The sequence below is a fragment of the Oryzias latipes genome, chromosome 9, assembly GCF_002234675.1.
Source record: "Oryzias latipes chromosome 9, ASM223467v1".
In the NCBI taxonomy this organism is placed as follows: Eukaryota; Metazoa; Chordata; class Actinopteri; order Beloniformes; family Adrianichthyidae; genus Oryzias; species Oryzias latipes.
This window is the reverse complement of record NC_019867.2, coordinates 7,074,333-7,090,844: the sequence shown is the minus strand read 5'-3', so window position 1 is coordinate 7,090,844 and position 16,512 is coordinate 7,074,333. Positions and strand designations below refer to the sequence as shown.

The 16,512-nt window shown below is 36.6% G+C and overlaps 2 protein-coding genes across 3 annotated transcripts in view; both read right to left on the bottom strand.

Annotated features, from left to right (window-relative positions):
- The window catches only part of commd10 (COMM domain containing 10), a 58,376-nt gene extending 54,771 nt beyond the window's left edge, over nt 1–3,605 (bottom strand). The window contains exons 1-4 of the mRNA XM_004072201.4: nt 3,470–3,605; nt 1,589–1,679; nt 998–1,108; nt 371–526 (exon numbers count right to left, since the gene is read on the bottom strand). Coding sequence (XP_004072249.1) covers nt 371–526; nt 998–1,108; nt 1,589–1,679; nt 3,470–3,498 — 387 coding nt within the window. The 5' untranslated portion in view covers nt 3,499–3,605. The remainder of the gene's footprint in view (nt 1–370; nt 527–997; nt 1,109–1,588; nt 1,680–3,469) is intronic.
- A 1,751-nt stretch (nt 3,606–5,356) lies between these two features.
- ap3s1 (adaptor related protein complex 3 sigma 1 subunit) lies at nt 5,357–16,002 on the bottom strand. Of its 2 annotated transcripts, XM_020705782.2 has the most exons (7): nt 15,713–16,002; nt 13,111–13,202; nt 11,233–11,344; nt 11,085–11,156; nt 10,618–10,725; nt 8,956–8,997; nt 5,996–6,107 (listed from the first exon to the last, which is right to left on the bottom strand). In XM_020705782.2, the coding sequence occupies exons 1-6, from the start codon at nt 15,779–15,781 to the stop codon at nt 8,962–8,964; spliced, it is 489 nt and encodes a 162-aa protein (XP_020561441.1). In that variant the 5' UTR covers nt 15,782–16,002; the 3' UTR covers nt 5,996–6,107; nt 8,956–8,961. The 2 variants fall into 2 exon arrangements, with proteins under 2 accessions (XP_004072248.1, XP_020561441.1); XM_004072200.4 differs by lacking the exon at nt 8,956–8,997 and having other exon boundaries at nt 5,357–6,107; nt 15,713–15,997.
- Nucleotides 16,003–16,512: the final 510 nt, after the last annotated feature.

Genomic DNA, 16,512 nt, shown 5'->3' with positions numbered 1-16,512 from the left:
TCTGATAAAAAATGTGCTGGCATCTGGCTGAAAACTGTACGGCTGGATAGCTCGCCATTTTTGTTTCATCTGTAACTTTAGGTTGGGGATGTGAGGGGCTGTAAGCTAGTGGGAGAGAGTGTAAACAAAGCGCTCTCAGCAACCGGGAGGGGAAGGGGGCCGGAGTTGCTACGCAGAAATAGTCCCATCCACAACTTGCGGAGGTGAACTTTTAATGAACAACTATCGCACTGCAGAAACTTTATCCTACAAAACAACGACGGTTTTGATTTTGGCCAAAAACACCATATTTATTGAACTGTGTTACGTCAGTGCTGCTTCCCACATATTTAACACAATCTGTGTAAGATGAGAAATCCAATCATATTACCTTCTTAGGAGCAAAAATGTTACGTTTTAGCTTCTCCAGGAGGTCAGGTCCAGCTGTGGCCCAAGCCTGCGCAAACACCTCAGCCTTTTCTGGGCTCACATGAATCCCCTCCAGCTGCTGCTGCAGAGATGCTGGTTTTATGTTATGGTAAGCTGCCTAAAAGCAGGAACAGAAGGCAACAGACAATAAAACTACACTGCACTGGTAGGAAAAATCAAAACTTTGCCAGACAAACTCATCAACAATACAACACTGACCCCTGCTGGAAATGCAGGATATTGTCTAAGGCTAAAAAATCTTAAATTACATATTGTTAGGCAAAGTTTAAACCAGAATTTTTAACATTTAATTTTTTACAACAAAACCAGTTCTGGTTTATGCTAATGACCTTCCAACAAAACCCACTTTGAGTAACATTTAAGATTTTAAAAAACAGGCAATAAAAATTAAATATATGTTTATTAATTATTCCAATTGAGTCTAATTACGCAGGACTACTTTTAGTTGGTCTTCTTTCAATATTTGTATATCTCAAGAACATTAAGCCATTTAAAAAGTAGCAGTATAACATTTATACTAACTGAATTCAAAGTGTAAGAAATCTGTCAAAAAAGGTCAAACACCGACCTGCTCAAGTACAAAAGCAGTTGTCTCCAGGACTAAATTCAGACCCCGTTTGTCCAATGAGAGAGCAACCTGGACTTTTTCTTCTTCTTCTTCACTGAATGGTTTTTCCCCCTGTGAAGAAAACAAATGGCTGTCACTATCAAAACACATCTGTCCATAAATTTAACTTTCAACAAGTCACACTGAAAAGCTACTTTCAACACTTTAGCATTAGCTTCAACACTTTAAAGTTTCACCAACAAAATGAGGCACAAACAGTTTTAAACAAAAGCATCATTTGATACAAATAATATGAAAAAGGTGAAATAAAAAACAAAAAGTCATGTGGTTAAAGGCAAAACTTTTATCACCACAAATATCATTAACACCTGTTTTATTTAACGATATTTTATTGCATATCGTCATACAGCATGTTACAGGTCAGTGAACACAGCAGGTATAAAGGAAGCTGGACGGCATCTCCAGTGGGGTAAACAGCAGCATGTCACACATGGGAATTCAAGGCCTGACAGATGCTCCACTGTCATTAGGCACAGACGGCTCTCTCTGACACGCCATCGCTTCCTCACAAGAATGAAGTGCTCCTTTTACCTTCAAATGAAGCTTTTGAATGATCCGCGAGATGAGCTTGGAGAACTTATTCAAGTCAACCGTGTTGATGAAGGTCACCGCCTCTTTAATGCTGTTTAGACAGAACAGACACAAGTGTCAAAAACATTGATGAATAATGGGTTCAGACTTCTACATTGGGGAAAACTATTCTGGTTAGTATGCAGGTTTGATGCTTTTATGTATTTATATACGTGAGTTGATATGGGCACAAGTCAATACATGTGAACCAGCTCTGTGCAGCTCAGAGTAAATACGACCAGCAAATTAAGTGTGAAAGGTGCAACCAAAAATTGGGTTAGGCATAAATAACTGGTGTAAAGGGTTTCTACAGACACAGCCACTAAACAGGTATACAAAAAATAAAATAAAAACATCGCCTTTGATTGCAGCTTGAATTAGTTTAAAACAGACTTTTCAGTGTTCCATTTATATTTTATTAACGAGTTGATGAGCTATTACTGCAGACTTGGTAAATCCTGTTTCTCCTCGTGTTTTTTTTTTTTCCTAAAATGCAACCAGAAAGTAGGAATGATCATGAAAGTGTGCATGTTTCTCTGAACCCAGACTTCGTCTCCTTCCCCAGAACAGAATTAAGATTCATCACTGAATCCCACTATTATTTATTCACAGTAAATATAATGTACTTTTTAAGGCTTGTGTAAAACCAGTTATTATGTTTTTGTTAGTTTTTTTGAGAAACTGGCATTTCTTGCTGAAATATGTTGGCTTTCAAAAGAAAATTTATCAGATTTTTAAGCATTTAAAACTTAAATACTAGTTTTTGCCATTAGATCAATTTTCTTTCAATGTCTAGTTGAATGTTTCAGTTAAAATGTGTGTCTTTTTTCTAATCTTTTTCATTTAGTTTCTCTTGTTGATTAATTTTTTCAAGTTCCTTTTTGTAGTTAATGCCTTATTTGATTCATTTTTTACTTTAGGATCACATTACTTTCTACAATCTTATAAAGAAAAATAGTCACTGTTGATAGTGTGTGACTGTCAAAAATAGATTATAGAGTAACTATAATCTATGCTGTTTGTGAAGGAGTAGTAAGGTGGTAAATTGTTCTAAAAATGACCAGAAAGTTTTACCATTTTTTTTAACAATCAGACTGATATGGATATCTCAGTCTGAGTTTTGTTAAAATTCTTTTTTTTTTTTTTTAAACAGAAAAGTTAGAAGTTTGGCTCCAAATCACTGAAGCTCCTTTTAGTTAGTGTTCCTCTGGACCCCTTTGAAAGCAGCTCAAACCCCAACATTCTTTTACCAATAATTTTACTGTCCCTCTACTGTATGTCCTAATCATCTTAATCTGGTTTGCTTGGATTTTGATTCAAAACATCAGAAATTAACTGATACTTAATCACAACTATTATGATCAGTTCCACAGAAGTTCTGCATCCTGTCTTATCAACTCTTGATCTATCTACCATAGTGTATCATGTTTTTTTTTAATTAATTTCATTTACATAAGGCTGCAAAATGAAAACCTCAATGTTTCTAGTGTTCAGGGATCAAAGTCTGTATCTGGCACATTGAAAATGACAGGTTTTTATAAGTACATGTATTACTTGTTTCATTTTATCACCAGGTTTTACCATTGACAAAGAATATTGTATCATGGTCAGTCGTGCATGATGATCACGTTGAGCACAACATTGTCACGTTTTGTCAGCAAAACTAACTACAAGGGAGCAAATTTATTTTCTTAAGCAAAATAAACTTATTTGTACTCAAGGATTTAATACTTTAGCATCAACTGCATGTTGCTAATGATGTGTTTTGCTCTTAAGTATTTTACGAACAAGATTAGCACCACGAAGATAGGTTATTTACTAATTAAATCGTAACGGACTCACCTTTGTGTTTCTTTTAAGACAGAAGCCATTTCCCCCGTTTTTTAATTCTGTATTTTGAGAAATAGTATCAAAAAAGCATCATCCTAACTGTTGACACTTTTACTTCCGGATGACGCTCACGTGACAGTCAATGCTGCGCAGTAAGGATGCGCAGTGAGTTGCGAGGAAACGAAACGTATTAAAAATGAAGGACGATGGTTATTTACAAAAATAAAATTAAACAAAAACTTGGACATTACATCATTGAAAATCTAAAGAAAATGAATATCCTAAATAACCGCAGATTTCCAAATGTATTGACAGGTTATGGACATGAATCCATATTACTTCCTGGATATCAGACATTCATGCATTTACTCAGAACGTAACATTGTAAGTTGGAAGCCAATGTCACATTCCTCCCTAGAAAAACCTAAACAGATGACTTTGGTGATTAAAAACTTTTTCATTTTTCCCTTTTTAAGTGTTCACTTTAGCTAATGTCTTATCTTAAAAATGTGACAGTAAATACATTTTTATAATGTATGAAAACTGACACCCTTGTCCCAAAAGTATTTGTTCTTTTGCTTTTGATGTCAGTCCACCCTTAGCTATATGAGGTTCAGCTCCTCTGGATAGGTTCATAGGTTTTAGAATGTGTTTATAGGGAAGTCTGCGCAATTGAAGTACAAACTGATGTTGGACAGAAAAGCCTGACTCACAATTTACGCTGTAATGAATCATGAAAGGTCTTTCATCAGGTTGAAGTCAGGTCTCAGTGCAGGCCAGCTGGGTTTTTTCCACACCAAACTCACTTATCCATGCCTTTACGGATCTTGCTTTGTGCACCCATGGATGGCCATGTTGAAATAGATTCAAGAGTCACCTCTAACTGTTAATAAAAAAAATTGTTAAAGCGTTCGAAGTTCCTTTTATCTATGATAAACTCCGCTCCTGATAAGCAGGCCCAGACCATAATCCTCCCCCCATCAAATTTCACACTCTGCGCAACGTAGTCAGACAGAGGTCTCCTGGCAACTTCTAAACCCAGAAATGTCCATCAATTAAACCCCATAAACCCCATGCCTTTGGAGCTGACATGAAGTTTGGAGTTCAACAGCGATTGACTTTGCCGCAAATTGCCAACTTTTGTGCTCACTAGTCATTTGTTAGTTCATGAGGACTGCCACTTTCTCCCTGAGGTGCTGTTCTCGATTATTTTCATTTTATTTTGAATCAAAGTAGTGTGACAGGTGGCGTCCTAATCCAGTACCATGCTATAGTTCAACGTTTTTGAGAGCTGCACGTTCCTTTACAAATGTTTGCAGAAGCAATCTAGTGTTTTCTCAAATGTAGTTTCTAAGATTCTTCTTTAACATTCTGTCTGACACAGCTAAAATGAATGTATGATGAATACTGAAGACCTCTCCGTTTTTAAGTGGGAAATCTTGCAGAACTGAAAAACTGTAACTGATTGGTTTACCATTGTGAAAGCTTTCTACATTGAATCATTCATGCTTTCAAACTGTTTTAAACTTCTGGTCACTCTTTTTATAATGTTCTAACAGATGACAAGCAATAATTTGGAATGAAAAATTACAATTTTGCAGAAATATAAACCTGAATGTTAACATCTACTCAACTTTTATTCACCAAGGGCTTTTTTTAAATAGAGATTACATTAACAGAAGTTTTAAAATGGACATAAGTTTTATTCACCAACACATCTACGACTTTAGCTCCAAAAATGGGATTACAAAAATTGGTTTGGATCTTTAGCCATTTATTTTTGGTCTTCTTATTGGTCTACTTTAATGAGATAAAGTTTCACACATGATAATAAACATTTTGGACGCTTTAGATACACTTTAGGTACACAAAAAACATCAAAAACAACAAACAGCAAAGAAGGATTTTCATCATTTATTGTTGAAAAAGAAGAGAAATAGATAAGAACTTAGAAACATCTGACAAGAGATGATAAATATTTTTACAATATTGTGCAAATAAGAAAAAAACTTTTTTGTCACCAAATACACACTTAATAAAGCCATGTTTTTCAGACAGTATCTGAAATGTTTGTATTCTGAATTTCATATTTAAACGTCAACAGATCTTTTCCCCATTCTGAAATGGATATTACCCCATTTACAAGTCTTTTTTTGGTTGACTTTTCTAATCTGGAGTGAAAAAAAATCAACCAAAAAGTCACAAATTGTCTTGCTTTGTCTTTGGAGCGAAACATTTGTTCAAGTAAAATGGTTTTAGTCAGAAACTGCAATAAGTCGGAACTGCTAAAGGTGAATGTATGTGTCAGGAATGTAACACAGATAATTATATAGATATATTTTTTCCTTTCAAATGGCTAAAACTCTTTACATTTATCTTTGAACAGGAAAAAAACAGAAATAAAGGGAGTGTCAAATCACTCAGTACCTTCAAACTTTTTTGATTTAAGTTAGGTGTTGGTAAACAGATTACTTCATGGTAAACGGTGGTGGACATCTGCAGGTTCTGGATCTCACTGCCACTACTTGAAGGAAGGTAAATTTGGCACTTTTATGCTGATGTCACCAATGTTGATGTTTCTGGGCATTTCCGGCAGGTTCATGTTCTTCACAGCGGATACAGCACGAGCGGGTGCTCCTGCAATACCGGCCTACGCACACAGACGACGCAGACACAAAACACACAAGAGGGTTGATAAGAAACTAAGCAGTGAAACAAAGAACCAAAAAGTAAATAAATAAAACACTAAACGGTGAATACAGGACGGACAGAGCTACACAAACACCTGGACGAGAAACTACTGCTTACAAAATGCAAAAGCACTGAGACAGACGACATGTGCAAACATACATTCAGATGCCTTGTAGCTTCTTATGCACATGCATTACTAACTTTTAGAAAAAATGAACATCACAACCAGAGCCAATTAAGAATCAACTGTGAGGACATGGTGTACAAGACTTCTTATCCACTAATTCAGAACTTTTGAGGACATTAGTTACAGAGACATATGCTCAGTAAAGGACCCTACTGGACTCTTCAGGACCAATAAGAGCAAGAGGGATAGGATTTGGTAAAGCAGAAAAATGGATCTGGACATGAAGATGGACGTTTATGTTTTGATAGATGCATGTAAAGAATGTATGTTTTGACTTTTTACAATACCGATAATTAAAAGTGATACTGTACCTTTACTGGGTTAAATGACCTCACAGAAACCTAAACATGACAGCATGTTTCTGTCTAAATGCATAGTTGGAACAGAGGAAAGAGAATGCTGCGCCATGTCCAGCTTTTGTTTACATAACTGAGAGGGCGGGAAGCCTATAGCAGCTAAACTGCTATAGGAAAATTATGCAATGCCCTCCAACAGTGAATGTCAATGGTGAAATGTAATACACAAAATTCAAGGGTATAAAGGTAGCTTGTCTGGAGCAAATTCACATCTGTGGAAACTGAATGAAATTAGTTTTTTTAGTCGAGTGTGAGCATACTTTGAAGAACCACTGCAGTTAGAGAGGTTCAAAATGAATCTTTATCGACAGACCCAAAAACATCCAAAATATATCCAATGGAATTGTGTTCATCTAAGATAGAGATAGAGATGTAGAGAAATTCTTTTTTGATCCCACATTGGGGAAATTCAATTGTTACAGCAGTTCAAAAAGAATGACAGCAATGTGCAAAAGAATGAGGGGTGTTCAAAATGTGCAAAAATAGGAAAAGTAAAAAAGTAAGTAATAACTTATGTACCCTGTTACGACAGAACATATGTTATGCGTAATAATAAAAGAAGAAATACAGTAAAATTATATTGACAAAAGATTTTTTTTTTTCAGAGGCAAATTGATTCCTGGGATTCCTATTTTTTTTCCAGCTTTATTCATGTCAGATGTATTGGGTTTAATTCCAACACTCTTTTAACCCAACATTATTTTTACTTTTTAGGGGCCTTTTTTTAATATCTCATTTTTCTAGACTTTTATGTGTGAAAGATATCATTCAAGGAGCCAGATAATTAACAGAATTAAACTAAGTGGAATAAAGGAAAATTTAATTTTTTTATTGTTTTTCATTTGATCAGAAATAAAGATAAACATTACGTGAAGATAAAGACCTACTAATGCCTCCCACTGATTTCAGGTAAAGCTATATGAACACTGCGAGTCGGTTGCAATCCTTAATTTTCACTTCAGCTTAAAGGCCCACTCTGATGAAAATTGTGTTTTGGGTGTTTTTAACATGTTCCTTTGGCATTTTTGTGATGAAGGAGGTCATGTATGAGCAAAACGAAGAATAAACTCAGATTTTTGAGTATTTCTTTTTTTTTTTATTCCCAATGATTAAAATAAAGTGTTTGATAACGAGCTTGTTCGTGATGTAGAAAATACGCCGGGTGGGTCACAAGCTACCATCGCTGATCCATGCTGATCCATCCACTTGTAGACGACAAGATCTACGTACGTCTCCATTTTGCTCATTCGAGCTGGTATCTGGCTCAAAATTATACAACTAAATAGCTCCAATATGTGTGTGAGGGGCTGTGAGCTCTTAGGGGAAGGAGGAGCGGCATTGCTCTGCTCCAATGGTCATGTCAACGACTCAGAAGACAATTTATAATGAACTACTGCAGCTCTGCAGACACTAGAAAATGACCCCATATTTAAAAAAATATTTAATCATAATCTGGGAACGCCTTTAAAATATATAGATCGGAGTGGGACTTAAATCAGATGAAATGGAGAGAAAAAAAAATGCCCCTTGGTGGTGAGAAAATGTAAGTGTTTGAAATAAAGACCACCTTCTTCTGTTATTGTGTTTGACAAACATGTTGCAGCTAAAATTTGCAACACGTCATGGAAGCTTAGAAAACTGCATGTTTGATTTTAAAAACAGTTTGAGCAGCTTATTTGTAAAAAAAAGAAAAAAGAAAAAAAGTATTTGTGTTGAGAGCCAACAGGAAAGATACTCTGCTGCACATGTAATGTCCAATAAGCTAAACATTAGGACACCTCAAAGTAGGACACTGGAAAGTGAGAAAAACAATTTCAGCTTGATTACTTTGAGTTTTTACTGGGTTTTTTTTATCCTGTATGTAAATTTTAAAAAGAACTTAATCTGATGTGGACAAATACATTTTGGATCTGGCAGTGAGGAGGGGATACTTCACTCATAAGATTTAAAAAGGTTAACCCGACATTAAAATGAAATCTTGCAGTGCTCCTGCCTACAAAGCATTAACACTAATCTACAGGATGTCAGTTTAGAATTTCTTATCAAGATTATTGTGTTTGGCACAATCAAATGCCTGAGTATTATCCTGTATTTTTGGATTTTAGAGAGAACCTGTAATATTTTTGGGTCTGTTGTGAAAGATTCCTTCTTCTTGTTAGTGGCATCCGTCTAGAATTGCATGGGGTGGGGGTGGGGGGCATGAGGAGAGACTCAAAGGGAAGCTAAGTTAGAGTTAGGGTGTTTGGTTGTAAATTTAGCAGTACCTGTGTCTACCTGTCCTGCCTGGTAGACTGAAAGATAAACGTCTGTAAAGAGAGAGAAGAATGGAAAGAACTGGACAGGGTCAGGAAAAAAGAGGAATGAGGAATGTTAAAGCAGGTTAAAGTAATAACAGTTTTATCTCCACAGAAAGTGATAGGACCCATCATATGCCACATCTGCAAACGTATTGCTGATACTTTCGCTCAATGCTGAAGTTTCTTTTGGTTCAAACACATTGCTACGAAAGATTCAGGTAAATATTAGATATGACGTCTGCCACTAAATTGGATTTTTTTGGTTATTGATGAGACTTGACAGACACTGTTCTATGAAAAGTGCCTGGTTCTGAGCGTTCTGTGGCCTACGATAGGTCCAGAAGGGAAGAGACAGAGCAGCTACGATGATACAAGAACAGTAAAAAAAAACTCTCCTTACACAATTTCTGTTCAACAAGAAGCTTTTGTCGGGTTAAAACAAACAGTGCAGCTCAGATTTTACAACTCTACAGTTAGCACACACAGCTGAACAGCCTCTAAAAAATCTAATAATACAAACATTGACTTTAAGCTTAGAAAAAACAGTGTTTTTTGGACTATAAGTCACACTTTTAGGAGGAATTTATTTAACAAAATACGGAAACAAAATCGGACATTTCATCTTGAAAGGCAAATCATAATAATGGAAGAGATAACAAATAATAGAATGAATATGTGCACGCTTCACTACCATAACCGTATTTAGCTCCATAAAACATAGGAGGAGTTGAATAAGTTTCTAGTATATTATCGCAGTAAATGAACAATTAATAAGATAACCGCAGCATGACAACAAGTCAGCTAAACCCTTTATATCACTTTAAATCCCTAAATCCTTTAAAGTCTTCATCTGTCAAGCTCGGAGTAAGACTGAGCGGCGTTTCTTCTGTGTTACGGTCAGTAGTAAATACTGACACACTTGCCTACAGTTCCCTCTAGCGGTTGATTTATAAAAAATCAAATGTAACTATTCTCCGAAAAATACGGTACACATTTTGTAAAGGGTCGTTTCTCAACAGGAAATAAAGTATTTGCAAAATGAATGTGCAGACATTACACAACGTGCTTGGACATATTTTTGACTCAGTTTATCGATCAGAGGCTCTAATCCACACTGAGCGTAGAAAAAGAAAACCATCATTTAGTGAAATTGTCTCTGGCTGTCTGTCTTTCCAATAGAGAAATGAAAGCGGATTTCTGACCGAAGCTGCATGGAAAACAAACAAATGTACTTGCAGAGCACAGATATCTGAGCGAAGACTTTGAAAATATCGGCTCAAGAAAAGAAAATCTAAATCTCCAAACTTTCCCCTCAACGTGATGAGTATGTAGCTGAATGTCATTCAATGGTAAGGAGGATTTAATGGTCACTGATTCTGGAGGTGAATTGATCTGTTTTTGTATATTTGGGTTAGAGTATAGGATCTACTGAGGTTTGAGCTGCGTTGAGAGCATAGAAGCAGTCAAAGAAGAGGCCAGAAAAGAGCACAAACACTTGAGAGAAGGTGGGGAGCATCCACAGAGTGACCAAGAGTAGCATGCAGAGTGCAGCGTACACACATGCCTGCATACTGTGCAACATTCCTCAGGGAGGCCGAGGAAAGAACAAAGTGACAGATAACCTCATACCTCAGCTTTCTCCATCTTGTTCTGGGCGTCCACCTGTGTGATGATTTCGTTCATGTTGGTCTCTAAGACCATTCCACCCATCACCATTTCAGCAAGAATATTGTGGACCTGCAGAAATAAACCCAAATTACAAATCATCAATCATTTAAAGTTTCTACAAGACTTCCCTGAGTTTCAGCTCGTTTCAAACAACACATTTTTTTTCAAACTTCCTTAATAAAATGAAAACAGGCTAAACTTCATTTTGGTTTAAAGGTTTCTCTATTTGTGGAGGCTCTAAAGCAGGTATGGTATTTATGGTTGACTCAAAAGTTCCTGCAGTTGCGAAACAGAAAGTCATCAGATAATAACAGGCAATAATAACTACGGGAAATTATTACAAAGAAAAAGGGTCAAAGGGATTGGTAGGCTGAAACAAACAGTCTAATAAACGTGTTACATCACAGAGAGGTGAAAGATTTTCCTACCTTGTCTACATGGAAAATTAAGTCAAGTTCACAGACGTTTTCAAAGCATTTGTCCAACGTTTCTACAAATACCTGACAAACAAAGGGAACAGTTAGAGAGAAGATAACTAAAGAGTATACATTCTTCTGAAAGTCCGATTTATTTTACCTGGATTAAGTCTAAAATGCCTAATTCGCTCTCTGAAGAGTCGACACAAAACACAAAGTACAGCGTGGCATAGTGTCTATAGATCAGCTTGTAGTCCGAACCCCCGATCAGCCTGGAACACAGAAAGAACACGATGACAGCGAAGGGAAAATATCTAGCAAACATTCTTGACGGCACATTTCCTGAAACTCTCTTCAGGTTTTATCACCATCTCTTGGAAAAGAGCATAAAATAGGTAATATTCTTTAAAACAAGCAGAAAAAAAAAACACTCTTATCAAAAGCCCAACCTAGTATAATAAGGTACCGTAAACATGTTACGACAGAATTTTGAGGGAGCAAAAAAAAACAGGATGTTTTCAGTCAGGCGTATAAAGATTGCCCACAATATATCCGAATAGCTGGAGATAAGACGGGAAGAGATAAAGCTTGTAACTGGGTTGGACAAGAGCTCCTCAACTGTTTTCTTCTCTCACAAAAAGACTTGTAACTTTTGAGAACTCACTAAAGAGAAAATCCAGTGTTTTTTGGAGTATTTGTTTGCTAAACCTATGTTTTTTTATTTATTATTAAGTGTTTATATAATTTGTCTGAAGTTTTTCATTTTATTATAAAGAGAGAGCAAGAAAAGAAAAAAGCTTTTAAGCCAACAAAGCAAAGCGTTGCAACTCAGATTCTTGTAGACCCACTCTGATCATCTTTTAATCTGTTGTTAAAGCGTTCCCAGTGAGAGTGGTCTTTTCATTATGATTATGCCGTTTTCTAGGACATAGTTTCAGCAGAGCGGCAGGAGTTCACCCCAACCTAACATGATCGGTGCAACAACAAAGGGAGAGAAGTATTGGAGATGTCCAGTTCTGAGCCAGATAACAGCTCAGACGAGGAAAACAAAGATGTACATGGATCTATTCATCTACAAGAGGATGCATCAGAATGAAGTGGAGCAGTCGTATTTTCTACATCACAACTACAGTGTTCCTCCGCCAATTCGGGTTTCAATATTCGCTGTTTCACGTGTTCGCAGATTCCTTTTTTTTTTTTTTTAATCACGTGACTCCTCTGGTTCGTCACAAAAGCTCAGACAACTCAAGATGCTTGTATGAGACTTGTGCTGCGGGAATTTCTAAGGAGGGGAGCGGGGAGATGAAGAGCCAGCTGGCCAGTCGGCCTCCCCCCGGCTGCGGAAGAATATTTCCCAGCGAGCAACAGCTGGTTCCAGAATCGCTATAACCAAAGTTTGTGCCCCAATGGCATCAGCTGACTCAAAAGCAGCTTGAAAATATCCTAATACGCTGAGGAAGTATAATTATCATCTGGATGAATGAATGATGGATGAAACCAACCTCTTCTGGAAGAAGATGCCCTTTGGCACTTAAGGAAGTACGGGCTCCTGCTTTCTAGGCATAGAGAAACAGACTGGCACTCCTAATGTGCATTATAAAGTACGCTACAGTACAGTCTATTACTCTGAATGACTAAAAAAACCATGTTGAGCAACGTTCTTTAATAAATGTTTCACAGAGTATCAGAAATGTTTCAGAAGGGTTTTTGATGAGTTAAGATTGCAGCATATTGGCGGAAGTCTCTGGTCCCTAACCTCCACGAATACGCGGAGAAAACTGTTCAATCTTTTTCAAACAGCATCTTTTTCATCTGCTCCCGATTCACAGCAATTTGAATTAACAAATACTCAAAGATACAATTTTACGCCCAATGATCTTAATATATGTCCATCATTAGAAAAATGCTACAATAACATTTAAAACACCATAAAAAAATCCTCAGAGTGGGTCTTTAACTTTTTTTTTAAAACAGCATTTTGAAGATTATGTTCCTTTGCTCCTTTTTCATTTCCACATCCTGGCATCGCAGAACTTACATTCCTCCTTCTAAGAAATTGCAGACGTTTTCATCTCTTTTTGAGACCAAGTGGAAGGTTTCCCTTATGATCTGCTGCTCCGTGTCTTCATTCTGCAAGATAAAATGGATAAATAGGCAACATAAACAACAAAATAGACAATAAATAAATCTTGTTCATGTATAAAACCTTGTTCATTTGCATAAAGCCAGACCGAGCTGGAAAAAGAACATGTCACTCGAGTTTTTTCTGCAACTTGTTTAAATCACCAGTTATCATCCAGTCAGACAGAAAGCAGGAATTATGACAAGCTGACACAATGAATAAAGGAGCTAAAGGCATTTCTGTTTGACCTTCTGAAAAGGTTTATAACATTATAAAAATGGAGATAAAAGCACAAAATAAACTTACAGGGAATATATTGCTAAAGTGATATTTATTTCGAAAACTCAACAGTGAGGCCGTCGGCTGCTAATGTCCTCTCAAAGCCTTTATGAGCTATTATTTTCTCCTTTGGCTCACCACTGGAGAAAGAGCTGTGCTCGCTGCAGATGCCTGCAAGTCTAAAGACACCATGTGACACTTGGCATGAGACCTGCAGCTTTAGCCGTCCTCACAGTTTCATGACACCAGCCAGCGCAGCAGTGAGGCTGCTGCAGCAGCACACACATGAACCCTGAACTACTTTTGTTGGTTTTGCTAGTCTTTAATTGAGTCGGAGTCAGGTGATCTATGATAAACAGCTGGTTTTCTGCAATCTATAACTGAAACACACGTCAGCTTATTTAATTTGTTTTTAGTTTTTTTCTGGCTGAACAATTTGTTAAAACTGTGAACAAATGCTTTAAACACTAATGCCTCTCATAGGTTGGCAGTTATAGCTTCTCGGACGGGAATTAAGAGTCATTCAATATCAGGTTTACATGCAACTAATTCATTATTCATGGCCTTTCCTTCATTCCTGTGAGTAAAAAGGAGACACTACCATTCAGCTTAATATGGTAGTGTTTTATAAAGTTTGTTTCCATGGTAATACACTGCTAAGAAATAGAAAAAGATGCATTCTTAGCATGTTGCCTTGTAAACTCATTTGAACACAACAGCAACAATGTATTAGAAGCCTAGCAAAATGTAATTTAGACCTTTATGGGTGGAAACATTGTGTTTGGACGAGATAATGGAAAGATAATGCTTTCAACTTTACTGTTTTAATTAGTTTTGCTCTGCCCATCTAGAAACTATTCCCTTTATGGTTTAGTTTAATGGCTGATGCAACCAAACTGATTGTACCAGAATGCATTTACAGTTCGATCACAACATGTGAGCATTTTCTATGGTCTGTGCCTGCACAGCGACTTCAGCAAACCAAACAACAAATGTTGAACAGCTCATTGTAGTGACCATGTGAAATATTATATCCCAGCAGCCACTAAGCCAACACCTCAGCCTGGAATATGGCAGATGGCGATTGTGCAGCTCGCGTGTAATCCGATCAATTTGCAATGATCCTTCTGAAATACAAGCAAATGTAGGTCTGTCTGTATTAAGCAAATCAAATAACTTATCCATGTTAATAATTTGATTTGAAATGCTCCACGTCAGTCAGATTTCTCTGGTAAAAGCTGTGTTTACAGGGTGGTACGGCTGTTCAAACAACCCTCTGTGCCTCCTGTGCACCGCCTGGAGTCTCATAAAACATGCAATCCACTGTTGCTAACAGGATTTTTTCAAATTAGGTCTGAAGATTCGTCACCCCCTTTTTTTTTTTTTTTGCAACTTACAGCTATTTCTATACTTTTTATAAAGCAACAACATTTTCTGTGTTGTGCACAGCAAACTTAAACATGTAATTTGTTAGAACAAGCTTATTTTTGTGTCGTTAATAGTCAGAAAATTGAAAGAGACCTAAATCTCTGTTGATCTGCAGCATCAAAAAAACAGAAAAAACAAGGACATCTACTTTGATTAAAGCAATTGCTTTCTCTGTGGTATCTAATGGCCAACCTCTTGATGTTGTAATATTCATGTACAGGTTGCACAAAGATCTTAATCCACTTATGGGATCAAGCGGACATGGCTTGTTTTTGATGAATTACCATGTAAATCTATCATTTCAAATCACTGCTGCCTGATTTCTACAGACTACAGAGATGCAAGGTTAAAGGGAACACGAGTTGCTCACAAGGAAGTGGTTTCAGTCATGTGACACACACACAATAAACTTAGTTACTAATGATGATGATCATCACCAAAACTGAGTCAGGGTGAAAACCCGCGAGACGAGGAGAAAGGAGATTCTGTTCGCACGAGCCCGAATGTGAAACCTTCGCTCGTTTAATAAATTATTCATATTTCAAAAGGAACATCTTGGATTATATATACGCGGACTTTACGTCTGAAGAATTTTACAAGAGCGCTGCTAAAGCGGAAACAGCGATTTGACCGTTTCCGTTCATCATCATTTTCATTTACAGCCATAAAGGAGTCAAAACAATACAAAATGTGTACATTTTATTGGCTAACCCGTAGCCTTAATAATTAAACAATTACACAGAAAAGGTTTCGCTAAAATGAGGGCGTCAAAAACCTTTTTTATGACATACAGCAAGCTGTTGTTACTCACATAATGCTCGTAGAATTTAGAAAGTCTTGGTTTCCCGTGGTTGTTAAAAATTAAAATGGCTTTAATCATGATTGTAGCTAAAACGAAACAGGTGGAGACGTTTATCGTTGACTGCTGTTCGTCAACTCAGAAAAACCCAGGATTTCAAGCTAAAATATCCCGTCTGGATGTGAAGTTAGGACGGGTTAGGCTTCGACTTGCAAGTCGCTACTCCTCCATCGTCTCTGTACGGAAATATTCCACGTCAAAGGACCAGTCATCTTCCTTCGTCCTGTGTCTACAGGAGCCGCAATAGGCCAAAATTCTGTCGTCTGTGACTTAAAGCGGTGTGTGTGTTTTTTAAAGGAAGTTACCTGTACTTTTTATTATTTTAACATTTTTCTTTGAAGATATTTTTAAACACACTTCCTGAAAAAAAGCAGATTTTTTTCTACATTTTTGCTTTAATATTATTATTGACCCTGCTTTAGTTTAGATGACACCTTTCCAAAAATGTTTACACGTTCAGATAAATAAATAAAAATACATGATTTTAAAAAATGATATTCCCAGGGATTTGCTGGAATTTAATCTTTGTTTTTTTAAGTGCTTCTTTGTTTTACAACTGCCAACCCCTTTTACATCCTTTATATCTTTTCATTTCTCTATAAAAGCAAAAACAACAGATTTTACACAAGTAGATGAAATGAAAGGGAACAGAAAGAAGAACTTACTTGTCTGCCTCTTTTACATTCTGAAAAGAAAGCCCCAAAATAAAATACATATATATATATATATATATATATATATATATATATATA